Here is a 27,500-nt window from a genome sequence, read left to right on the forward strand (position 1 = left end):
CTTCGAGTAACTCCTCAACCCGGAGTTCCGCCTGAGGAAGCAGGGGCCGCGGTAGCTGCTGAATCTTCTACTGGTACATGGACAACCGTGTGGACCGATGGGCTTACCAGCCTTGATCGTTACAAAGGGCGATGCTACGACATTGAGCCCGTTCCTGGAGAAGAAGATCAATATATATGTTATGTAGCTTACCCTTTAGACCTTTTTGAAGAAGGTTCTGTTACTAACATGTTTACTTCCATTGTGGGTAATGTATTTGGGTTCAAAGCCCTGCGCGCTCTACGTCTAGAGGATCTGCGAGTCCCTACTGCTTATATTAAAACTTTCCAAGGCCCGCCTCATGGCATCCAGGTTGAAAGAGATAAATTGAACAAGTATGGTCGCCCCCTATTAGGATGTACTATTAAACCTAAATTGGGGTTATCCGCTAAGAACTACGGTAGAGCAGTTTATGAATGTCTACGTGGCGGGCTTGATTTTACCAAAGATGATGAGAATGTGAACTCCCAACCATTTATGCGCTGGAGACCGTTTCTTATTTTGTGCCGAAGCAATTTTTAAATCACAGGCTGAAACAGGTGAAATCAAAGGGCATTACTTGAATGCTACTGCAGGTACATGTGAAGAAATGATCAAAAGGGCCATGTGTGCTAGAGGGTGGGAGTTCCTATCGTAATGCACGACTACTTAACAGGTGGGTTCACCGCAAATACTAGCTTGGCTCATTATTGCCGAGATAATGGTCTACTTCTTCACATCCATCGCGCAATGCACGCAGTTATTGATAGACAGAAGAATCATGGTATGCACTTTCGTGTACTAGCTAAAGCTTTACGTATGTCTGGTGGAGATCATATTCACGCTGGTACAGTAGTAGGTAAACTTGAAGGAGAAAGGGACATAACTTTGGGCTTTGTTGATTTACTACGTGATGATTTTATTGAAAAAGATCGAAGCCGTGGTATTTATTTCACTCAAGATTGGGTTTCTATGCCAGGTGTTCTGCCCGTAGCTTCGGGGGGTATTCACGTTTGGCATATGCCTGCTGACCGAGATCTTTGGAGATGATTCCGTACTACAATTCGGTGGAGGAACTTTAGGACACCCTTGGGGAAATGCACCGGGTGCTGTAGCTAATCGAGTAGCTTTAGAAGCATGTGTACAAGCTCGTAATGAGGGACGTGACCTTGCCCGCGAGGGTAATGAAATTATCCGCGAGGCTAGCAAATGGAGTCCTGAACTAGCTGCTGCTTGTGAAGTATGGAAGGCGATCAAATTTGAATTCGACGCAGTGGATAAATTAGATAAAGTGGAAAAATGAGATAAACCAGCTTCATAAATCAAATTTGAATTCGAAGCAATGGATACTTTGTAATCCAGTAATTACTGTCGGTTTGTTGAATTGCAATTAAACTCGGCCCAATCTTTTACTAAAAGGATTGAGCCGATTCTATTGTCTATATTTTTGATAGATATATTTTATCTAGATATACAAGATCTTAAATACAAAATAAAAGACTAAACACAACTCAAATTTTCTCCTGGGTCCATAATTAATCCTATGTATGGATCCTTAGGATTGGTGTATTCTTTTCTATCCTATATACCACGGTTTCGGATCATGGATCGAGCCAAGCATCACAACTTCTTCTACCCATCCTGTATGTTGTCCTTTTGGCTCCGTGTTGGAATAGAAACTTATTGTATTAGTAGACGAGATTTTACGAAAAAGGTTCTTGATAGGAGAAAAATTTCTTTTTTCAATTTTTCAGTGCGGATTTTACACAACATGGAAATCACTATTTCTAATTGAAAATTGATATTTCTAATTCAAAAAGAAAAAGAGCTCTATCCTATCATATATAATGAACTGCTACTCTAGGTTCTCACAAAGAGAATCGTTTCTTTCAATATTCACTCATTGTTCGTTAATAACCCTAGTGATTGTATCTAGTATGCGTATTCTGATAGGAAATAAAATATTCAATTGATTTTCATCGAATGACTATTCATCTACTGTACTTTCATGGAAATAGAGGCAAGAAAGCTCTATGGAAAAATCATGGTTCAATTTGATCTTGTCTAAGGAGAATTAGAATACAGATGTGGGCTAAGTAAATCAATGGATAGCCGCCTTGGTCCTGTTGAAAATACTACTGTAAACGAAGACCCGACTAGAAATGATACGGATAAAAACATTCATGATTGTAGTGACAGCTCTAGTTATTACAGTAAGGTTGATCATTTAGTTGACGTCAAAGACATTCGGAATTTCATTTCTGATGACACCTTTTTAATTAGGGATAGTAATCAGGACCGTTATTCCATATATTTTGATAGTGAAAATCAAATTTTTGAGCTTAACAATGATCATTCTTTTTTGAGTGAACTAGAAAGTTTTTTATAGTTATCATAATTCTAGTTATATGAATAATGGATCGAAAAATGATGAGCCCCACTATCATTTTAACTTGTATGATAATGATACTAACTGTGGTTGGAATAATCACATTAATAGTTGTATTGACTCTTATCTTCGTTCTCAAATCTGTATTGATAGTTCCATTTTAAGTGGTAGTGACAATTCCAATGATAATTATATTTATAATTACATTTGCGGCGAAGGTGGAAATAGTAGTGAAGGCAAGAATTTCGATATAATAACTCGTGAAAATGGTAATGATTTAACTCTAAAGAAAGTTCTAATGATCTCGATCTATACAAGGATTTGTGGGTTCAATGCGAATGCGAAAATTGTTATGGAGTAAATTATAAGAAATCGCTTAATTCAAAATGAATATTTGTGAACAATGTGGATATCATTTGAAAATGAGGAGTTCAGATAGAATCGAACTTTCGATTGATCCAGGCACTTGGGGTCCTATGGATGAAGACATGATCTCTCTGGATCCCATTGAATTTCAGTCTGAAGAAGAGCTTTATAAAGATCGTATTGATTTTTATCAAAGAAAGACAGGATTAACTGAGGCTATTCAAACAGGCACGGGTCAACTAAACGGTATTCCTATAGCAATCAGGGTTATGGATTTTCAGTTTATGGGGGAGTATGGGATCTGTAGTAGGCGAGAAAATCACCCGTTTGATCGAATATGCTACCAATAATTTTTACCTCTTATTCTAGTGTGTGCTTCCGGAGAACACGCATGCAAGAAGGAAGTTTGAGCTTGATGCAAATGGCTAAAATATCTTCCGCTTTATATGATTATCAATCAAATAAAAGTTATTTTATGTATCAATTCTTACATCTCCTACTACTGGTGGAGTGACTGCGAGTTTTGGTATGTTGGGGATATCATTATTGCTGAACCCAATGCCTATATTGCATTTGCGGGTAAAAAGTAATTGAGCAAACATTGAATAAAACAATACCGGAAGGTTCACAGGCGGCTGAATATTTATTCCATAAGGGTTTATTCGATCCAATCGTACCACGTAATCCTTTAAAGGTGTTCTGAGTGAGTTAGTTCAGCTCCACGGTTTTTTCCCTTTGAATCAAAATTCAATCAAGTAGAGTCTTAAGTGAAATTTTTTTATTTGTAGTGAAAAGGTAGTTAGTTAGTTTATCAGAATCAAAGTCAAAGCCCGCGTAATGGGCTTTGACTTTGTGTTCAAAAAGGAATTGTCGAAAAACAAATTATGTGGATAATTATTATTATCATTATCCGATATTACTAATGAGTAAACCTCTAGCAACAAGATAAAAAGCGAATTTTTCCTTCTGTGAAATGAAATTCGAATTTGGAGAGACAAATAAAACGAATTTTATCCTCCTCTATTGCGTATGTATATAGAATTTAAATAGAGAAAAAATAGAATAGAAATATAGAGTTTTGCATCTTTCTATATCTCCCGAAAATTCTATTTTTACTAATAATCCCTGTTCTTGGATCGGATTCTAACGAATCGAATCTTTCGACAATTTGTAATAAACTCTTTCTTTATTAAATTCAAAAATGCAAATTAGAAGACAAGAACAATAGAATAATAAGAAAAGTAAGAATAAAGTAAGATAATAAAGAAAGTGGATTATCTTATCATATACATCTATTTTATTTGATTTAAAAAGATGGGCAAGTCCTTTTATTTAATTCTACATTCCTTGCACTTATTAGATATCTATTAGATATATAGATTCGCTTAGATATACTTAGTATTTAGATATAATTAGTATAATATACGAATTATAATATAATCGTTATAAGATATATTTCTAACTAAACAATATAACAATAACAGGTACAAATATTAAATTGAGGTACCCATTTTATGACAACTTTCAGCAGTTTTCCCTCTATTTTTGTGCCTTTAGTAGGCCTAGTATTTCCGGCAATTGCAATGGCTTCTTTATCTTTGTATGTTCAAAAACTAAGATTTTTAGATTCGATGGGGCCAAGACCAAATCTTATCTATTTTTTCAAGACTTAGATGTCATGGATACCTATTTAGTAGAATATTGTATAACATCCGGCTTACCCGAACCGAACATAAATGAAAAAGCCCTCTTATGCATACGTAAACATGGTATAGGGTTAAATGAATTATAGCAAGTGGATCGGTACCGAACGGATGTATGAAATTAAAGTCTATATATCTAGTAGATCCGTATAGGCGATCATATAAAGGGATGATTTTAGATCGAAACAATTTGATGAATTCCTTCTAAAGTTCATATCAAAATAGTACTAGTTGATGAGAGTTACTTCGGAAACAAAAAAGTAAAGTCGAATTTTTTTGGTTATTCTCTCAATTCGAATAAAATGCAACTGGATCTAGTATGTATGAGTTGGCGATCAGAATCTATATGGATAGAATTTATAGTGGGATCTCGAAAAACAAGCAATTTTTGCTGGGCCTTTATCCTTTTTTTTGGTTCATTAGGGTTTTATTAGTTGGAACTTCTAGTTATCTTGGTAGGAATTTGATATCTTTATTTCCGTCTCAGCAAATAGTTTTTTTTCCACAAGGAATCGTGATGTCTTTCTATGGGATCGCAGGCCTCTTTATTAGTTCCTATTTGTGGTGCACAATTTTTTGGAATGTAGGCAGTGGTTATGATCGATTCGATAGAAAGGAGGGAATAGTCTGTATTTTTCGTTGGGGTTTTCCTGGAAAAAATCGTCGCATCTTTCTACGATTCCTTATGAAAGATATTCAGTCCATCAGAATAGAAGTTAAAGAGGGTATTTATGCTCGTCGTGTCCTTTATATGGAAATCAGAGGCCAGGGGGCCGTTCCCTTGACTCGTACTGATGAGAATTTGACTCCGCGCGAAATTGAACAAAAAGCTGCTGAATTGGCCTATTTTTTGCGTGTACCGATTGAAGTCTTTTGAAATGAATTGCAGAATAAAAGCTTTCTCGCCGGGAGGAAAAAGCTCAATCCAAGAATCCTCTTTTTTCTATAGCAGAACTAAACTGAAGTTTCTTCAGAATGCCCATTCAAACCAAAGCGGACGTATACGGAAGAGTCATAACATAAAAAAACAGTTTTTTTTGTCCACAAAAATAGTTTTTTATGCGTCTGTAAATGTAAAACCGCTCAACTTAATTCAGTAACAAAATAAGCAAGAAATCGAAATACTGGATTCATCTCATATATCAAATCGAAATAAAGACTTTCGCTTTTTATTTGCAATATTTGGAGTTGATACGTTAGATACAGATAGATCATATCTTGTAAATTTTCTCTACTTTTCTTTTCTCAATCGGCCCCTCCCCTTTTATCCTTTCTTTTGTGCTCCTTAAGAACTAAAGAACTAAACAAGTGGATTTCTTTCTTATAACATAATGATAAACGTAATGATAACTTTTCTGTCTTTTTTTGTCACTCATTTTTGATCAGCATAATATTTTTCCTAATTTTTTTTTCAATTATTGCTGGACTCTAGACTATATATAGTTTAGATAACCCGCGAAAATTTTCGACATATTTGATTGCGATCTTGATATAGACAGGGCGCTCCTTCGTCTCAAAATCTGAATAGAACAATCTTTATTATTTGAAGCGGTTCTTTCGGGCAGTTATCAAAAGAGGGCAATTGCTTCGAATTTGATCAATTGAGATATATGGAAACAAAAACAATATAACAATAATATATATATTTCATTCGAATTCAAAGTGGATTCTTATTTTCTATATTCTGTATTCTTTTTAGATTCAATTAGATTCAAGGGCTAAGCACTGAATCAAAAAAAAACAGAGAATAGATTCATGGGCCCTACTTTATAATATAATGAAAGGCATGCTTGATAGAAAGATTAGATCACATAAAGTCAACGAATGAGGTGGGTTCATTAACAACTCACAGATGAAAAAATGGCAAAAAAGAAAGCATTCACTCCCCTTCTATATCTTGCATCTATAGTATTTTTGCCCTGGTGGATCTCTCTCTCATTTAATAAAAGTCTGAAATCTTGGATTACTAATTGGTGGGATACTAGGCAATCCGAAACTTTTTGAATGATATTCAAGAAAAAGTATTCTAGAACAATTCATAGAAGTAGAGGAACTCTTCCTGTTGGACGAAATGATAAAGAATACCCGGAAACACATCTACAAAAGCTTCGTATAGGAATCCAAAAAGAAACGATCCAATTGATCAAGCTGCACAATGAGGATCATATCCATACGATTTTGCACTTCTCGACCAATCTAATCTGTTTCGTTATTCTAAGTGGTTATTCTATTTTGGGAATGAAGAACTTCTTATTCTTAACTCTTGGGTTCAAGAATTCCTATATAATTTAAGCGACACAATAAAAGCTTTTCTATTCTTTTATTAACAGATTTATGTATAGGATTTCATTCGCCCACGGTTGGGAACTAATGATTGGCTCTATATACAAAGATTTTGGATTTGCTCATAATGATCAAATTATATCTGGTCTTGTTTCTACTTTTCCAGTCATTCTAGATACAATTTTAAAATATTGGATCTTTCGTTATTTAAATCGTGTATCTCCGTCACTTGTAGTTATTTATCATTCAATGAATGACTGAAAAATGATTCACGGATTCAATTAGAATCTTTCTTACTTTCGAGATAAGCAAAGCATGCAAAGTCGTACTTACTTTACTCTTTCTACCCATCAGGAGAATACAATTTCTCCTCTGTTTCAGTCATTTTTTTTCAGTTTTCAGTAAAGTAAATAGCAGAATCGTGGCTGGGAACTATACTAGTGACCTACCTAATTTTATTGTAGAAATTTTCGGGATCAATGATTGGACCATGCAAACTAGAAATACTTTTCTTGGATAAAGGAGGAGATTACTCGATCCATTTCCGTATCGCTCATGATCTATATAATAACCGGGGCTTCCATTTCAAATGCATATCCCATTTTGCGCAGCAGGGTATGAAAATCCACGAAGCAACTGGGCGTATTGTATGTGCCAATTGCCATTTAGCGAATAAACCCGTGGATATTGAGGTTCCACAAGCGGTACTTCCTGATACTGTATTTGAAGCGGTTGTTAGAATTCCTTATGATATGCAACTGAAACAAGTTCTTGCTAATGGTAAGAAAGGGCTTTGAATGTGGGTGCTGTTCTTATTTTACCAGAGGGTTTGAGTTAGCCCCGCCTGATCGTATTTCCTTGAGATGAAAGAAAAGATAGGCAATCTGTCTTTTCAGAACTACCGCCCACTAAGAAAAATATTCTTGTGATAGGTCCTGTTCCTGGTAAAAAATATAGTGAAATCACCTTTCCTATTCTTTCCCCAGACCCTGCTAGTAATAAGGATGCTCATTTCTTAAAATATCCCATATACGTAGGCGGAAACAGGGGAAGGGGCCAGATTTATCCGACAGGAACAAAAGTAACAATACTGTTTATAATGCTACGGCAACAGGTATAGTAAGCAAAATCATACGAAAAGAAAAAGGGGTGCGAAATAACCATAACGGATGCCTTGGATGGACATCAAGTGGTTGATATTATCCCCCCAGGACCAGAACTTCTTGTTTCAGAGGGTGAATCTATCAAACTCGATCAACCATTAACAATTAATCCTAATGTGGGTGGATTTGGTCAGGGGGATGCAGAAATAGTACTTCAAGACCCACTACGCGTCCAAGGTCTTTTGTTCTTCTTGGCATCTATTGTTTTGCACAAATCTTTTGGTTCTTAAAAAGAAACAGTTTGAGAAGGTTCAAGTGTCGAAATGAATTTCTAGATCTGTGGATTTATCAACATCAAATTTGTAAAAAGAACAAATTATTCCTGGCAATTAGGTTAGGTATAATGAAAAAGGGATGAAAAGTCTTTTGCTTGTTTCTATTCTTTCTCTAGGAATTGCTTTTACCGCATTCAAAATTCAAAACAAAATATGTATATTGTGAAGAAGACTATTTGTCTTTACCTCTTTTTTCTTTTTCAATCTAAATTGGACTAAATTGGGGGGTGTAATTATATTCCTATTGTCAGTGTCAGATTTAAATGTTACAGAATAGGTTTTGTTTTCTAAATTCAATTTGAGTAGATACTAAACATAAGATAAGTAAGTGGAGAATAGAAAGGAAGGATAAATTAAATGAGGGAACAAATAATTACAGGAGTATTCTTCGTCTTTCTAGCCTTCGACACAAGAAAGGTGTGTAAAATTCCTTTTCTTGTGTCGAAATAATAACTAATTCAGGACCCGTTCGTCAAAGATTTCTATTCTTAGTTTCGATTTTTCCAGATTTTTCAGAACCCTTTATTTTTCGATTTACTTATAATAGAATAAGTAATAAGGATAATATAATAAGTATAAAATAAGTCGAAATAAGTATAATATACTAAGTAATGGACAACCAAAAAAGAAGAATCCTTACCGATTTTTTTGATAAAATAGAATCAAGGCGATAAACTTATAAAATAATTTCAAACTTTGATGAAATACTAAAATAAATCGAGTAAGGTTAGACTAGTCTAGAAAAGGTTTGAATCTGGTCGACAGAAAAAAAGAAATATTAAATATATATTGTATTGTGTCATCCAATTGGTGATTCCTTTTTTCTTCTAACCTTGAAAGTATCGATAGATACTATCGAAGAGCAGATGCTATGAATCAATTAATTGAAATTGAGTTCATTTTCAAAAAATCATCGGAAAAAGTGATCCATTTGTTGTCATTTATACGACCAAAATATTATGATCATGATCATTAAGAATTCAACGGGACCCTTCCTCGCGAATCAGACAAAGAAAGAGGAGGCGGGCCCCGTTGAGTTCTTACTTTCATGCCTATAACTTAGTTCGTCCCATTATCCATTATTCCATATTACAGGGACGAACCCAATCCAGAATATGAACCATAAAGAAAATACCTATTAAACCGATCACAGGAATACCAGTTACCGTACCTATTATCCAAAGAGGAATCCTTCCAGTAGTATCGGCCATTTATCCCGCTTCCCTCCGCATTTCATCAAGTGGTCATGCTAAAGACATAAACAGTCATAGATAATTATGAGATACAATCCTTCCGAATGGGATAAGAGAATTCCTACTATTATTTAGTATTCTACTACTCTTTTTTTTTTCTTAATTGAAGAAATAATTGGAAAATAAAACAGCAAGTACAAAAATGAGTAATAACCCCCAGTAGAGACTGGTACGATTCAATTCAACATTTTGTTCGTTCGGGTTTGATTGTGTCATAGCTCTATAATTAATTCGAATTAGGTTTATCGTTGGATGAACTGCATTGCTGATATTGACCCCAAAAAAGAAACGGTAGGTACAGCTAGTCCGTGAACAGCCAACCATCGCACTGTAAAAATTGGATAGGTTCGATCTATGGTCATTGGGTCCTCCTAAAAAGATCTACTAAATTCATCGAGTTGTTCCAAAGAATCAAAACGGCCAGTTATTAATGGAATTCCTTGTCGGCTCTCTGTAAAATACTCGTTTGGACGAGGGCTTCAAACACATCATAAGCTAAACCTGTGCTGACGAATAACCAACCCGCGATGAATAGGAAGGTATAGTAATACTATGAATGACTTTCCAGTACGAGTACTGCGTACAAGACAAAACTTGTGATTGGTAGTAAAACACCGATCCCCTGTTGAGATCTAATTCGATCTTCATAGATTTCGCGAGATATTTTCTTACGAAGTTTTTTATAGCATCTATAACTGCCTCAGGGTTTAGGGGACAGCCCGGCAAATAGACATCCACGAATTAGCTTATCGACCCCCGAACAGTACTATAAGAATCAGTACTGAACATCCCTCCTGTAATTGTACACGCGCCCATAGCAATAACATATTTAGGTTCGGGCATTTGTTCATATAATCTCACTAAAGAGGCGCCATTTTCATTGTTACTGTTCCAGCTGTTAAATTAGGTCTGCCTGTCTAGGACTCGATCTTGGTACCAGCCCATAACGATCAAAGTCGAAGCGTGAGCCTATTAATGAAACAAATTCAATAAAGCAACAACTGGTACCATAAAGAAGCGGCCATAAACTGGAAGTCTTGACCAATTTGAAAGATCATTTAATGTAGTTGAAATAACTGAATTTTGGGTTGTTCGATCAAGTAAGGGAAATTCGATGGAATTCATACTCAATGTTATTATTATTTTGACTTTTTCTTTCTTTTTATTATCTGAATATTCAGGAACTAAGACCATTCAATGCTCCTTTTCGCCATGCAAAACTGAACCAACAATTAGGATAAGCACGAAAATGAAAGCTTCTATGAATACGGGTACCCCAATACATCGAAACTCATTGCCCATGGATAAAGAAAAACCGTTTCAACATCAAAACAAAAAACTGGAAACATATAATAACGGATTCGAAATTGTAACCAAGCATCGCCCATTGGTTCTATACCCGATTCATAACTAGAAAGTTTTCTGGACCCTTTCTAATCGGGGCTAAAACTCCAGAAATTAGAAATGCCAAAATAGGAATAGCACTTGATATTATTAAATGCCCAGAAAATATCATATTCGTAAAGCAGAAACATAGACGAACTCCTGAATGTGAAAAATAGATCGGATTAGTCGCTTCGACCTGGAATTCATTGTCAAGTCATCCGCAACTGTTTGTTTAGTCAAAACAACAATTCAGTTTGATCGAATCGTCCAGTTTCGTTTGTTTGCGTGTTTCCATGTTGCGTTTTAAGATTTATTGATTGGAATTAATCCTATTTTATTTACATTCCACTTATTTCGATTTCATTTCGATATAGTACTAATTTGTATAATACTAGTATAAATATATATTTATACTATATATATATAATACTATACAAATCCAAAACAAGTAATACTTTTCGTTTTCACTTCATTTCGGATTTTTCTAAATAAAGGAATTCTAATATCTAACTAATATCTAATATTTATTAAATTTTAGAAATAAAAAACTTTTAATTCGAAATTCTATTTATTCTAAATATAAATTCGAAATTATAGATTTAGAATAAATAGAAATTTTTATTTTTATATCTATTTATATAGAATCAATCAAAATCAATCTACCCGCGAGGATTAATTAAGAAAATGGGGTTTTGTTTATTTTATTCTTATCCAAGAAAAAAAAGAGCGATTGGATCCGTTGAAATGCGCTTTTGTTTTCAGGTTATACTCTGGTGATCTCCTGTGAGCGAGCTTATGGGAATGATTTTAACCAAGCAACTGGAAGCGACCAGTTCCAATCAACAAAGAATACAATAATTAGGAAAAAACTAGATTTTTATTTTTGTTGTATTTGGATATTCTTTATTTTATTGTTTTAGTTGCTTTAGTTTTAAGAATATTATTTTCATTTTCTTAATTTAATAAATTTAATGAATATTTAAAATTAATAAAATAGAAAATTCGAAAATATAAGGCTATACGGACTCGATGGAGACCTTCTCAGTAAAACAGATCGAACTGATTATTATCAAAATGATTCGGCCTATTTCAAAAGAACATGCATTTTTTTTGCATTGGGCTCTTTCATTAACTGATAGAAATATCAGTTAGTCTACCGTATATATATTTTTTCTAACAGAAAAAAAGAAGACAGTTCCGTGTGCTCTGATTCATTGTGCTCTGATTCATTACTGATAGGAGCACTTCCAAAGTGTTTCAAGGGGAAGGGTTATCTTGACGTAGGTCTGCTTCTGGCCTAGATCAACCTAAGTTAAATGGAGTCTCTACCATCCTGATTAAAAATCAAACATGAAACTTCATACACCTTAAGATTCATAGGACGAAAAGAGCATTTTGAGGTCCTTATACTCGTATGCCTAGCATTGAATAGACCGGTATTCACCTATCAATATCTCAAATCAATGATGGGTTCGATTCGGATCTTGCCTAAACGGCACGAATCGGACCGAACCATTAATCAGGCTATTGTTCTCTTGTTTTGTTCCTTCAAAGTAATGGAGTAAGACATCGATTTCTCAAAAGATCAATTCTTTTGATTGCGATAGACTTCCTGAAAACATTGGCGCACGTGTAAACGAGGTGCTCTACCAACTGAGCTATAGCCCTTGTGTTTGTGATACATATTTTATCATATTATGTAGATAATTTCTTGTCAAGATGAATATTACATGATCCAACATCATAATCATACCCTTTTGGTCGGTTTGATTGGTATTGAAATAATATTGGATTTATAATCCATCGATGTAATAGGTCCTTTTTCTTTCTCTTTATGATTCCTTATGATAATAAATGACCTACTTAACTCAGTGGTTAGATTGCTTTCATACGGCGGGAGTCATTGGTTCAAATCAATAGTAGGTAGAACTTATTAGATACCATCGATCGGTGTCTAATAAGTTTTCTACCCACCTTTTATTGATTTTCTATCTTTTCATCCTATTCTATTTCCGTTTTCAATTTTCAAATTTTCGTTAGATCAAAATCTGATTTCACTTTTGATTGTATTTGATTCTATTTAATCAGCAGAATCAAAATGGGATGTATAAACGAAAGTTCTGTTTCTACGGAAATTCTTTCGATTAACCAACTCGTTACGAAATCGCGTTGATAGCCTCGACTCGTGTCCTAGCCCGTCTGAGAGCTAGATTTGCCTCAATTGTTTGCCTCTTGCCTTCAGCTTTCCTCAAGTTAGCTTCCGCTATTTCAAAAGCTTGCTGAGCTTCTTGTGGATCAATGTCACTACCCTTCTCCGCATCATTTACTAAAATAGTGATTTCATTGTTGCCTATTCTAGCAAAACCACCCATCAGAGCCATCGTTAACCATTGGTCGTTAAGGCGTATTCTCAAAATACCTATATCTACAGCTGTGGCAATAGGCGCGTGATTTGGTAATACGCCAATTTGTCCGCTATTAGTAGATAAAATGATTTCTTTCACTTCTGAATCCCAAACAATTCGATTAGGGGTAAGTACGCAAGATTTAAGGTCATTTCTTCAATTTGCTCTCCATTTCTAAGTTCGTAGCCTTCGATAGCTTCGTCGATGTTACCTACCAAATAAAAGGCCTGTTCAGGAAGACCGTCTAATTCTCCGGAAAGGATCAATTTAAATCCTCTAATTGTTTCTGCTAGACCAACATATTTCCCCAGGAACCGGTAAATACTTCCGCTACGAAAAAGGTTGTGATAAGAAACGCTCAATTTTCGCGCTCTTGCTACGGTTAAGCGATCCTCTTCGGACAATTCGTCCAGCAACAACAACGATTAATTACTATTGCTATAAAACAAGCTCGTATTTTATCTTCGTTACCCTTTCTTAATAATGAGAAACAGTTTGAAAGAAGCGAGTCGACCACTAGAACTACTGCTCTTAGAACCAGAAATAAATAAACACCCTTCAAAGAATCGAATCCGGTTGGGGAAGAAAAAAATATTTTTTTATTGAGCGTCTTCGCTCATCTTGTTTTGATGACCTTATCAGAATCAAATTTTTATCATATTAATTTCTACTCTACCTTCCCCGAGTTCATTCTCGAGGAACCCCATTTCATTTAAAGCATTTCGTTGGATTCCTTCCGATCTCCTTATTTTCTAATCTCGTTGGAAATCATATAAAGACAATTCCTATTTGAGATAGCTATTTGTGCAAGTATTTTACGATTCAGAAGCAACTGTTTCTTGTACAGATTGTGTATTAATCGACTATAACTATAGGATACCCCACCCACGAATTACTGCATTTATTCGAGTGATCCACAAACGACGAAAATCCCTTTTTCCTATCTCTATCGATGAGCCGAAACCAAAGCTCTTATTCTTTGTTGAGTAATAGTTCGAGTAAGTCTTGAATGAGCCCCAAAGCTTGATGCAAATAAACTAATTTTTTCGACGTCTACGAGCTATATATCCCCGTTTAATTCTGGTCATTGAATAAAAGAAATTTTGATGAATAACTAATTCTTTCTTTCAGTTATTCTTTTCTAGTCTATTAATAACAAAACGGATTCTTCAATGTATAAAATAAAAATTCCAATGGCTTTTGCTACTCTAACCGTCCCGACCACGATTTTTCCTTTTTCTAGGCATTTCATTTCGCCTTGAAATAAGAAATTGTATTGATACTAGGTATCAAAAAAGCATATTAACTAAAATAAAGGTAAATAGAAATGGATAAATAAATAGTGGGTTCCATCGTTTCTATGGTTACTTCTTAAACGGTGAGGTCCTCTCTATACACCGGAGCTCATTCCTTCATTTAATTGGTAACTTGTACAGTTCACACTCTTCGGCTCTACTCATAAATTTTCCAGTAATAGATCTTTCACAACGAGATCTATCTTATACAGTAACGGTATGTAAGGATGAGGATTAATTGGGCAGCTGACCCTGTTAGTCCGTTCTTTGCAAGAATCGAAGCATAATCTTTTGCTTTTTAAATAGGATTTTCCCGCTTAATGGATAAGCATTTGCTACCAATGGAATTTTTCTCATCTTAAATTCTAAGATTGGATTTGCGCCAATGGAAACCATAAATTTCATACACAATAGAAGGATATGGTAGATCTAGCTTTTTTAGATAGTGAACGGACGAACCCCATTCTATTCACTGGTACGGATCGTTGATACTGAAAAAGTTGTTTCTTTTTTCTCAGCCCATGATCTGAACAAGTCCTTTGCACCTAGTACATGTTCCTCGGCATGAGGACATCCCCCAAAACAGGGATTTCGTGACATTTCTAATTGGCTGTCTTGCATTTCTAATAAGTTGTTTAATAGTTGGCATACTGAATTATATACATAATAGACTGGTTTAGATCGATCCTAACCAGATGATTCTGAATTACTTCTTTTTCTATTTAATAGATTAATAAAATATTAACCCTTAGGCTTTGAAGCTTAAGTTAAGAAGGAAAGGAAGAAGAGTTAAATCAATCTTAATTAAATTGTGGATTGGTGTTAAATCGTTGCTATTGCTATTTGTTATTTAACTTATTTAACCGCTTCTGAATCCACAATTCCATGAGCTTGGCTTCTGTTGCTGACATAAAACATCTCTTTCCATGTCTTCGGATACAACCCATGAGGGCTTGCCGTTCTTTGTACATAAACCCTTGTGAGGCTTTCGCGAAGTTTCAGTAGTTCTTCCCTTCCAGGATAAATTCTCCTGTTTGTGCCTCATAAAAGAACTAGCAGTTGATGGATCATTACCTGATGATATAACATAATAAAGGTTCTTCTAACTCACATAATGAGGCAGAAGAATAGCTAAAATAACTAAAGAATAATAAGAAAAAAGATAGAATTGAACAACCGTACAGGCATTTTTGTGCATTGCATACGGCTTTACAATGGAATTCTCTTTTTCTTTCATCGAAAAAAGAAAAAGAGAAATAGAAGCGTCTATTAGACCAGATCACTAAATAATCAATTACCACCTTCTTTTTTCGGAAAAGTTCAAAATATACTATGATGGCTCCGTTGCTTTATATATTTATTTCGTCTGTGATTCAGCAATCCCAAAGTTTCTTTTTTCAAAAAAGAAAAAAAAAATAATCTTTTTTCGTACTCTTTTATTTTATAACATAAATATTGTTATAAATATTGTTAATAGCCTCTGGTGTGAAAAGAAAAAAGTTTGTGACGCTGAGATGGGCCCACAGCTAAGATAAAATTGGAAATGCCTTTCTCTCATACTACTCTTTCGATACATAATCTAATGTTTTGAAAAAAAAGAAATCAAAAAATATCATATCGAATTCGAAGTGCCATACTATTATTACTTACTAATTCATATTTCATATGGCGAAGCATAGTCTTCTTTTTCTTTCCATCAAATAAAAAAAACTCATTGGCGCCGAGCGTGAGGGAATGCTAGACGTTTGGTAATTTCTCCTCCATGGAGAAAAGATCCCATTAAACAGCCAATCCCATGCATATTGTATGCACATCTGGTTACAAATTGCATAGTATCATAAATAGCTACTCCGGTATTACCCATCCGCCAGGAGGTTTATAAACAAATACAGATCTTTGGTATCATTCTCTATACTGAGATATACCATAAGACCAATAAGTTGATTCGAGATCTCGCTATCAACCTCTTGGCCTAAAAAAAGTAATCTTTCTCGATAAAGTCGGTTGATTAGGATAAAATTGTATCCCTTAGTAGCCGTACAGGCACCTTTTGATGCATACGGTTCAACAAAATTGCGAAAAAAAATCAGTAATGATTCAGCCATCCTTCGTTTTTCTAGTGTGCCTTTTCTAACTTCTAATTTCTAACGAAGGGCTTTTCTTACATTTTTAAATAAAATGAAATTAAAGAAAGATAAGTTTTGGCCCGTTTTCCTATAATCTATAATATAGAAAAATTCGCTAAACTTATCGCACAAACTTTCATTGATCTATTTTTTTCATTGGGATTCAATCAAATCACGATGTCATTTTCTTGTTCCTGAATGGGTTTCATCAATTTTTTATTCAATTTTTTAGGTTTATGCTCTACTCGGTAAAGATCCTTGATTTTGATTTGCGCATATAGGACAAATGACCCAATACCACATCTTTTTGCTATGATTTCATTTCCTTTTTATTTTAATTCTTTTTCTTTCATGTTTTCCATAAATATTCAACGTATTTCTCATATTATTCGATTGATTAATAGTTTGAAATCGTTCTTATTTCTATTCAATTTGTAAATAAAAAATTTATGATTATGATATATGTGGTAATCATAAATGTATTACCAATTGGGTTTTCTAAACGGAGCCTGGATGCTTCATTTTTCGGTCCAACCAAGCCAACCATAAATCATTCTAATTGAAATATTAATCTGGATACCCCCAAAAAATGAAATGGATCTCTAATTGCACTTCATTACCTTCACGCTATTTTTGATAATTCAATCAATCTTTTTGGGCGAAACAGGATATCTCGATCGGGCGAGAGAACGGGGAATCCCATATGACCCAATATATTTGACAAGTCGCACTAACGTCAACCAAACTGCATCTTCCTCTCCCGGATTTCGAAAGGAACTTTTGGAACACCAATAGGCATTAAAGGAAGAAAAATTAAATACTATATTTCACTTTGATCTGGAAGCGTAATAATGGTCTTAATAATATTGGCCTCATATTTTATACATAGATAGAATAAGGCCATAAAATATAAAATAAAGAAAGACAGAATGAATGAAGAAATTCTTACCAATAGGTCCTTTGAATGATGAACAAATAGGGATACGTTCATTCATAAAAATAGGATCAACCCCATTGCGTATTGATACTTATCGGGTATAGAATAGATCTGCTTCTCTTTTTCTTCTGGCCAATTCTTCCCTTAATTACTAATGGAATAGAACAAATATTAATCCTTTCTCGAAGAATCCACCCAAAGGAGGTATTCAATGCAATAAAGTTACATAGTGTCTATTTTCGTTGATAAAGGGGTATTTCCATGGGTTTGCCTTGGTATCGTGTTCATACTGTCGTATTGAATGATCCCGTCGCTTGCTTTCTGTTCATATAATGCATACGGCTCTGGTTGCTGGTTGGGCCAGTTCAATGGCTCTATATAGATTAGCCGTTTTGATCCCTCGATCCGTTCTTGATCAATGTGGAGACAAGGTATGTTCGTTATACCCTTCATGACTCGTTTAGAATAACCAATTCATGGGGCGGTTGGAGTATTACAGGGGGACTATAACAAATCCAGGTATTTGGAGTTACGAAGGTGTGGCCGGAGCACATATTGTGTTTTCTGGCTTGTGCTTCTTGGCAGCTATCTGGCATTGGGTATATTGGGATCTAGAAATTTTTTGTGATGAGCGCACAGGAAAACCTTCTTTGGATTTGCCCAAGATTTTTGGAATTCATTTATTTCTCTCAGGAGTGGCTTGCTTTGGCTTTGGCGCATTTCATGTAACAGGATTATGGTCCTGGAATATGGGTGTCGGACCCTTATGGACTAACTGGCAAGGTCAACCTGTAAATCCGGCGTGGGGCGTGGAAGGTTTTGATCCTTTTGTTCGGGAGGAATAGCCTCTCATCATATTGCAGCAGGGACATTGGGCATATTGGCGGGCTTATTCCATCTTAGTGTCCGCCGCCCAACGTTTATACAAGGATTACGTATGAAATATTGAAACCGTCCTTTCAGTAGTATAGCTGCTGTCTTTTTGCAGCTTTGTTGTTGCCGGAACTATGGTATGGTTCAGCAACTACCCCATCAATTATTGGTCCTACTCGTTATCAATGGGATCGGATACTTCCAGCAAGAAATATATCGAAGGGTTAGTGCTGGGTTAGCCGAAAATCAAAGTTTATCAGAAGCTTGGTCTAAAATTCCTGAAAAATTAGCTTTTTATGATTACATTGGCAATAATCCGGCAAAGGAGGATTATTCAGGCAGGTTCAATGGACAACGGGGATGGAATAGCCGTTGGGTGGTTAGGACACCCTATCTTTAGAGATAAAGACGGGTGAACTTTTTGTACGTCGTATGCCTACTTTTTTGAAACATTTCGGTTGTTTTGGTAGACGGAGACGGAATTGTTAGACGGATGTCCCTTTTAGAAGGGCAGAATCAAAGTATAGTGTCGAACAAGTAGGTGTAACTGTTGGGTTCTGCGGCGAACTCAATGGGTGAGTTATAGTGATCCTACTGTGAAAAAATATGCTAGACGTGCTCAATTGGGTGAAATTTTTGAATTAGATCGTGCTACTTTGAAATCCGATGGTGTTTTCATGGCAGTCCGAGGGTTGGTTTACTTTTGGGCATGCTTCGTTTGCCTTGCTTTTCTTCTTCGGACACATTTGGCATGGTGCTAGAACCCTGTTCAGAGATGTTTTGCCGGTATTGATCCAGATTTGGATGCTCAAGTGGAATTTGGAGCATTCAAAACTTGAATCAACTACTAGAAGACAAGTAGTCTGATGCAAGATTGCTTTGTTATTTTTGCTTCTACTTCTATTTGTGATTTGCCATAGGCTGCTGGAAAAATCTTGATTTAAATCGCTGCCTTTTCTTTGATTCTTGTTCTTTCTTTATTCGGAGATGATTCCAAATAAACAGGTACGGAAGCTATAATTGTAAACCACGATCGAATTTATGGAAGCATTGGTTTATACATTCCTCTTAGTATCTACTCTGGGATAATTTTTTCGCTATCTTTTTCGAGAACCGCCTAAAATTCTAACTAAAAAATGAAATGATTTTCATTATCTCAATTGAAATAATGAGCCTCCCAATATTGGGAGGCTCATTACTCAATTAATCCATGTTCCTCGAATGGATCTCTTAATTGTTGAGAGGTTGCCCAAAGCAGTATATAAGGCGTACCCAGTAAAACTTACAAGTAAACCAGATATAGAGATGGCGACTAAGGTTGCTGTTTCCATTATTATATAATTTCAAAGATCACAATGGGTCTATGATAAGATTGTTTATTTACAGCGGAATGATATACAAAGTCAACAGATCTCACTGAATACAAAATAAGATTTATGGCTACACAAACCGTTGAGGTAGTTCTAGATCTGGTCCAAGACGAACTGTTGTGAGGATTTTTGAAACCATTGAATTCGGAATATGGTAAGGTAGCCCCTGGATGGGAACGACTCCTTTGATGGGTGTCGCAATGGCTTTATTTGCGATATTCTTATCTATTATTTTGGAGATTTATAATTCTTCCGTTTTACTGGATGGAATTTCAATGAATTAGATTCACAAGAATCACGAAGCCTCGCGTTTCAATACAAAAATTGAAACTTTTAGTTCTCGGATTTTTTAGCCCCATTCTATTTCGGTAGTTCGACCGCGAAATTTATTTGTTTCTGTATTTCCGGAATATGGTGTGTGACTTGTTATAATTGATCCTATTGATAGTACAGAAAATGGGTCTGTCATCTTGATCGAGATAGTTTTATCCCGTCGGATAGTCATTCTAGTATCTGGAGCACGGAATATATGAAATGGATCACAAAGTATTTGAACTATGATTCATACTTAATATTCAAACCTCGCAGCCGGACTCAAAAAAATTCAAAGAAGAGTTATATTATTTATAAATCGAAAGATTTTTATTCTTTCAAACTCTCATTTAGTTTATGCTTATTTTGATCAAAGGACAAACCTTTCTTTTCTTTGTATTTTATTTATTATATCTATTCTATTGATTGAATAGTGATGATCAATGGTTCTTACTCAAAGAATCTTTGGACTTAGTTTGAAGGTTTTATTGAATCATCGCGGTTCTGGTATGAATCTGAAGTTTCAATTGATTCATAGGGTCTTAACAAGAGAATTCCTATCAAAAGAAAGAAAACAAGAATAAAGCCACATTTCATACAAAGAACAAATCAAAGCAAGAAAAGAAATAAGTAGGTAAATAGAAGATTCAAAGGGCCTGTAACGATCAACATAAAGACGACTGCGCCGACTTGATTTTTAGCATTATAATTACAACTACAACAAAGAGCTTTCAGTTTTCACTCTTTTGTGTCTTCAGATAAAATTGAATGAAAAGATTAAAGTTTCAAACTTTCTATTCCATATCCGTTTCAGCTAATACTTGGGTGTTTTTGTTTGAGCTGTACGAGATGAAATTCTCATATACGGTTCTCGAGGGGGTCCTCTTGGTTTACCTATCTCAATAAAGTCTATGATTGGTTCGAAGCGCCTCGAAATTCAGGCGATTGCAGATGATATAACTAGTAAATATGTTCCTCCTCATGTTAACATATTTTATTGTCTAGGAGGAATTACGCTTACTTGTTTTTGGTACAAGTAGCTACAGGATTTGCTATGACTTTTTACTATCGTCCAACCGTTACTGAGGCTTTTGCTTCTGTTCAATACATAATGACTGAAGCTAACTTTGGTTGGTTAATCCGATCAGTTCATCGATGGTCGGCAAGTATGATGGTCTTGATGATCCTGCACGTATTTCGTGTCTATCTCACTGGTGGTTTAAAAACCTCGCGAATTAACTTGGGTTACAGGCGTGGTTCTGGGTGTATTGACCGCATCTTTTGGCGTAACAGGTTATTCCTTACCTCAGGACCAAATTGGTTATTGGGCAGTCAAAATCGTAACAGGCGTTCCGGAAGCTATTCCGTAATAGGATCGCCTTTGGTAGAGTTATTACGTGGAAGTGCTAGTGTGGGACAATCCACTTTGACCCGTTTTATAGTTTACACTTTTGTATTACCCCTTCTTACTGCTGTATTTATGTTAATGCATTTCCTAATGATACGTAAACAAGGCATTTCTGGTCCTTTATAGAATATAGACCATAGCTATATTATGACAATAATTTATCTTATTACTTGGGGAGGAACAATAGTATTTCATTGCTACAAATATGGATTATTGAAAAAAAATAAGACATGTATTTGGATATTTCCTTTCAACTACAACAATATTCTAGTATTTATTTGACATGAATAGTTGAAGGAATTCCCCGAAGAAAATGGATTATAAGTGTGTGACTTGAACTATTGATTGGGCCGTGCAGAAATATGCCTTTATCTGCTACATTGGAATTCACAACCAATGTGTCTTTGTTTCAACCACCGTGTAAGCCCCATACAAAGGATAGGCTGGTTCGCTTGAAGAGAATCTTTTCTATGATCAGACCTGACGATGTTGTGTATAAATAGGGCTCCGTAAGATCCAGTAGAATAAGTGATTTGGCATAATCAAAATTAGATTTTAGTTTTTTTACTTTCTTATCTTAATAGTATGAAAATGCATTCATTTCTTCTGCATCGACCGATTTAATTATACTATCGAGTTGAAACAAGGGATCTAAAGAAGAGCAAAGGCTAGACTATATTAGTAACAAGTAAATCCTTTGTATGTAAAAATCTCGATATATTTTTGGGATAAAGGTGAATCATAGGCCTAAGACGACCCATAAAGCACTTGATCACGATCAATTTTGTACGCCTACTTGGGTATTGAGCATTTACCTGTAAAATGAAATTCCTTGGATGTATAATTGCAACTCCGTAAAATGGAATCAGGTAACTTTTTCTTACATATGGAACCATTCATATATGTGGGGATAACATATAGATTTATTTTAAACATATAGAATATAGATTTATTTTATAGGTATCCGTTTGTATCCATTTGATTCGATTGACTTTTGCTTGAGCCGGATGATGAAAATTATCATGTCCGGTTCCTTTGAGATGGATCTAGAAAAATTCACCTATCCTAATAACAAAAAACCTGACTTGAACGATCCTGTATTAAGGCTAAATTAGCTAAAGGTATGGGTCATAATTATTATAGGGAACCCGCATGGCCCAATGATCTTTTATATATTTTCCAGTAGTAATTCTCGGTACTATTGTAGCATAACGTGGGCTTAGCGGTTCTAGAACCTTCAATGATTGGTGAACCCGCGGATCCATTTGCAACTCCTTTGGAAATATTACCTGAATGGTATTTCTTTCCTGTATTTCAAATACTTCGTACAGTACCTAACAAGTTATTGGGTGTTCTTTTAATGGTTTCAGTACCGCAGGATTATTAACAGTACCGTTTTTGGAAAATGTTAATAAATTCCAAAATCCATTTCGTCGTCCAGTAGCGACAACCGTTTTTGATTGGTACTGCGGCCCTTTGGTTTGGGTATTGGACAACATTACCGATTGATAAATCCCTAACTTTAGGTCTTTTTAAATTGAATCAATTAAAAAAAAATATCATGATGTGCGTATCTAGGGGTAGTCACTTCAAGGCAAAGTGAATTCTCCTAGATACATTTATTCAATTCTGGTCGAATCTATGGATTGTGCTGAAGGTTCAAAATCCATTGGATTAAAATTTTGATAAATCAATTTCGAAATGCTTTCTACTTCTTTTCTAGAATGCCCAATATTTGTTTACATCTTCTATGCGAAAGTGTTCAATTTTCATAGGTCTTCTCGACTGTTATTCAAAGGTCAATAATGTATATATTGGACTTTTTGAGACAATTATAGATCCTGGGAGGCAATTCTGATTGGTCAATAAAATATATTTCAATGCTATTTCTTTTTTCTTTTTGTTAGTTTAACTAATCTATCATGAAACGGAAAAAAAGTAAAAGTAACATCGTGTTGATTGTTTTCTAAATGTAAGTTTTCTTCTTCCGTATGAAAAAGAATAAATAAATCAATCAAATTACGAAGCTTCATGAAGTGCTTCTTTCAGGTTAAACTTCCATTTGTCCATATTTCTAGAAAAGTATCTCCTGTTTTCATTATCATTCCCATAACAATGAATACTATGATTCGCATTTCGAACAGGCATGAATACAGCATCTATAGGATAACTTCCGTCGTGAAAGTTCTTTGGCGTTTTATACCGTATCCTCTATTTCTCTCGATTTGTAATCAATACAAATCAATTGGTTCAGTTAGGCTGGCTACATGCTGTATTATCAACGATTTCCACAGAAGGTGGTAAGATGATGTCTTGAGCAGTTACATATCCGGGACCCTTGGCACAAATAAAGGCGTTACAGGTTCCATACAAATTCCTCTCAATACAATTTCTTTCAAATTCATTAAAATTTCATGGACTGATTCTTGAATACCTACTATGGTAGAATATTCGTGGGGTATTTTCTCAGATTTTGCACGTGTAATGCATGTTCCTTCTAGTTCTCCAAGCAAAGCTCTTCGCATCGCAATGCCTATTGTCGGCTTGGCCTTTCATAAGTGGAGACAAGAATAAAGCGTCCATAATAAAGGCGCTTACTATCTGTTCTTGATTCAACACACTTCCACTGTCGTGTCCGAGTCGAAGTAGACTTTACTTTCTCTCGAACCATAGTAATATTATTTTATTTGATCAGATCATTGAATCATTTATTTCTCTTGAAATCTCTTTAGTGTTTATTTCTACACACGTCTTTTTTTAGGAGGTCTACAGCCATTATGTGGCATAGGGGTTACATCCATACAGAAACTTAATATATACCACTTCTACGAATAGCTCGTAATGCTGCATCTCTTCGAGACCAGGACCCTTTATCATAACTTCCGCTCGTTGCATACCTTGGTCTACTGCTCGAATAGCATTTCCCGCTGCGGTTTGAGCAGCAAAAGGTCCCCTTCTTGTACCCTTGAATCCACAAGTGCCGGCGGAGGACAAAGTTACCCGACCCCGTACATCTGTAACAGTAACAATGGTATTGTTGAAACTTGTGAACATGAATAACTCCTTTTGGTATTCGTGCACTTTTCCATGCACTACTGCGCCCATTCCTACGTGAACCAACTTTTGGTATAGGTTTTGCCATATTTTATCATTTCATAAAGATAAGTCAGAGATATGGATATATCCATTTCATGTCAAAACAGATCTTCTATTTTTATTTGTTTATCGCTTTCTTTAAGATTAGTTTCTTTTCTTTCAGGAGTTCTTTTTAGAATAGAAAGATTATCCTTGTCTTTGTTTATATCTCAGGTTAAAACAAATTACGATAATTCGTCCCCTCGGATTAGGCGACATTTTCACAAATTTTACGAACAGGCCCTTATTTTCATAGTTATTCCTTAAATTTTCCGAATTCGTTATTGGAAGAAAATAAGTTTCTTGAAATTTGAATTGGATCCCCAAAGAAATCTTGAAGTTGAAAAACTACCTAATCGTTCGAATCCTTGTTGCGAAGTCTATAAATTACGCCCCTGGTTTGAATCATAAGCACTTACTTCCTTTTGTTGACTCTATCACGTTGGTAAAACTCTCCCGAAACATAACCTAAATCAGATCTTCATTATCTAAAAGTCAGAGTGGGGTGATTTACTAATTAAATTAAACCTTCATGAATCCATTTTTTGTTCTTTTATTCAGGGTAAAACTTCCTTGACATATCAACTACCGTAGGGCAGGAGGTTCTATTAGACAACCCGTGCTTTTTCTTTTTTTTACAAATGGAGTTTCGGATACAATTCGTATACGGACAGATTACCATATAGAACACAAAATTTCTCCACCGATTCCTTCTAGTCAAGCCTCCCGTCTGTCATTATACCCCGAGAAGTAGAAAGAATTACAATCCCATCCCCTAAAATCCTAGGAATTTGTTGATAGTTAGAATAGATTCGTAGACCTGGTCGACTGATCCGTCGTAAATTTAAAATAGTTCTATGTGGTCCTTTTCTATTCCGTCTATGTCGTAGGTTAAAACCAAAAAATATTTGTTGCGTTCCCGATGTTTCCCCGTTATCGATAAAACCTTCTCGTAAAGTATTTTAACAATGTTTTCAGTGATGTTAGTAGATCCTATTTGAATCGTTCCTTTTCTATTCATATCAGCATTTCGTATAGAGGTTATTATGTCAATAGTGTCCTACCCATGGTAAACTAAAATTTTGTTTGCTCCCAATTTTGATATAACCAACGTGGTCTTTTTTTACTTAGTAAAGGTATATACGTGAGACACAATCTACTAATTAATCTATGCCATTTAAATACTCTAAATACTCTAACTATACTTGGGTCTCGTCTTATAATACCTCAGGAGCTAATGAAACTATTTAGTGAAATTTAACTGTCTCAATTCCCGGGCGATCGCACCAAAAATTCGAGTTCCTTTTGGATTTCCTTCTTGATCAATGACAACGGCAGCATTGTCATCATATCGTATTATCATCCCGTTGTCGCGTTTGAGTTCTTTACGAGTACGTACAATTGCTCTGATCACTTCTGATCTTTCTAGAATTGTATTTAATTTTCCTTCCTTGATCACAGCAACAATAACATCCTTTGTAGGCATATCGGCGATTACTGGCTCTATAACTCGAGTACACATCAATTCTGATTTATCAGAATAGCCTTTCTGGCTATATTTTCCTTCTCAACTCATTTCATAAAATATTCTGCAGTTTAACGACAGCTACCCAATACTCGGAGATCCTTTCCGAACCCATACGTGTTTCTGTAGGTCTTACCGTAACAGGTTTGTCTGGAAATATACGTATATTTTTCCACCACGGCGTACATTTCGTGTCATTGCGGCGCCCCTTCTATTTGTCTAGATGTAATCCAAGCGGGTTCAAGTGCTTGAAGAGCATATCTACGAAACAAATCCGATTACCTCGATAAGATATCCTTCATTCTTCCTCTATGTTGTTTACGAAATCAGGTTCTTTTGGGGTTATAGTTGATGGTTGTTGTTTATAGATTCCATCTCTACTACAGAACTGGACATGAGTTTCTTCTCATCCAGCTCCTCATGAAAAAAAAATGAATAAAAATATTTAATTCTTAATCTTAAGATATACGGGTAGTTAATGAATAATTGAATCTTGGGATTCTTTGCTTTGCGATTTATCTGATCTATTAGAAATTTGTATATCTTGTTTGGATCTATTGGATATATATATAAGTATAAGGAATTAAACACGGATTCTATTTCTAGATAATGTCTTATCTTGGTTTTGTTATAATGTTATAACGAATCTTTATTTTGTTTTTATCATATTCATATCAGATTCAGATCGACAAAATTGAACAATCAAATTAAACTCAAATTTTCGCGGGCGAATATTTACTCTTTTCTAGTTCAGTTGTCAGGTTAACCATGACCTCTCAGAATCAGAATAAAAGAAATGCAGTGGTCTCTGGTTTGTTCCGCCATCCTCCCCGATAAATCATTAGGATTCGTTTTCAATAAATCCTCTGCATTCACAGGTTCCGTCGTCCCCATCGCTCTCGATTAATGCTTAGGTCTGAATTCTCAATGGAGCCTTAATTTATTAATATTTATTAATTTAATTTTTAATTTAATATTTATTTAATAAAATAAAATAAAATTTCTTCTTGAGTCAACCTTCTCAGTCTTTATTGACTTAAGTTAAGGCTCTTGATTTTTCTTCAATGAACAGATATTCATCTAATTATTGATGAATCTCTATTGATGCTCTATTACATTGCTCTTTATGAGATGCTTCATAGACCTTACATATTGGAATCCTATATCATTTCATTGCTATTTCTGTTTCTCTCTTTCTCTCATCCTTCTATTTATCCACATACTTTTATTTTGCTTCACAATTTCGATCTATTCATAATCAGATTGGTTTTGTCTTTT

The 27,500-nt window shown here is 35.1% G+C and overlaps 1 protein-coding gene and 7 pseudogenes across 1 annotated transcript; 5 read left to right on the forward strand and 3 right to left on the reverse strand.

Moving 5' to 3' along the window:
• LOC128288630 (ribulose bisphosphate carboxylase large chain-like) overlaps positions 1-1,333 on the forward strand; it is a 1,639-nt pseudogene extending 306 nt beyond the window's left edge.
• Positions 1,334-2,001: 668 nt separating this feature from the next.
• On the forward strand, positions 2,002-4,245 carry LOC128288622 (acetyl-coenzyme A carboxylase carboxyl transferase subunit beta, chloroplastic-like; annotated as a pseudogene).
• A 473-nt stretch (positions 4,246-4,718) lies between these two features.
• Positions 4,719-5,592, forward strand: LOC128288619 (photosystem I assembly protein Ycf4-like; annotated as a pseudogene).
• Positions 5,593-7,249: 1,657 nt separating this feature from the next.
• LOC128288632 (cytochrome f-like) lies at positions 7,250-8,189 on the forward strand (annotated as a pseudogene).
• Positions 8,190-17,860: 9,671 nt separating this feature from the next.
• On the forward strand, positions 17,861-19,339 carry LOC128288631 (photosystem II CP47 reaction center protein-like; annotated as a pseudogene).
• Positions 19,340-23,445: 4,106 nt separating this feature from the next.
• LOC128288623 (DNA-directed RNA polymerase subunit alpha-like) lies at positions 23,446-24,233 on the reverse strand (annotated as a pseudogene).
• On the reverse strand, positions 24,228-24,704 carry LOC128288624 (30S ribosomal protein S11, chloroplastic-like; annotated as a pseudogene).
• A 1,236-nt stretch (positions 24,705-25,940) lies between these two features.
• LOC128288633 (50S ribosomal protein L14, chloroplastic-like) lies at positions 25,941-27,116 on the reverse strand. The gene is made up of 2 exons (XM_053024908.1): positions 26,990-27,116; positions 25,941-26,200 (listed from the first exon to the last, which is right to left on the reverse strand). The coding sequence occupies exons 1-2, from the start codon at positions 27,114-27,116 to the stop codon at positions 25,941-25,943; spliced, it is 387 nt and encodes a 128-aa protein (XP_052880868.1).
• Between the last annotated feature and the right edge of the window lie 384 nt (positions 27,117-27,500).

This window comes from Gossypium arboreum, unplaced genomic scaffold (assembly GCF_025698485.1).
Source record: "Gossypium arboreum isolate Shixiya-1 unplaced genomic scaffold, ASM2569848v2 Contig00242, whole genome shotgun sequence".
NCBI lineage: Eukaryota > Viridiplantae > Streptophyta > Magnoliopsida > Malvales > Malvaceae > Gossypium > Gossypium arboreum.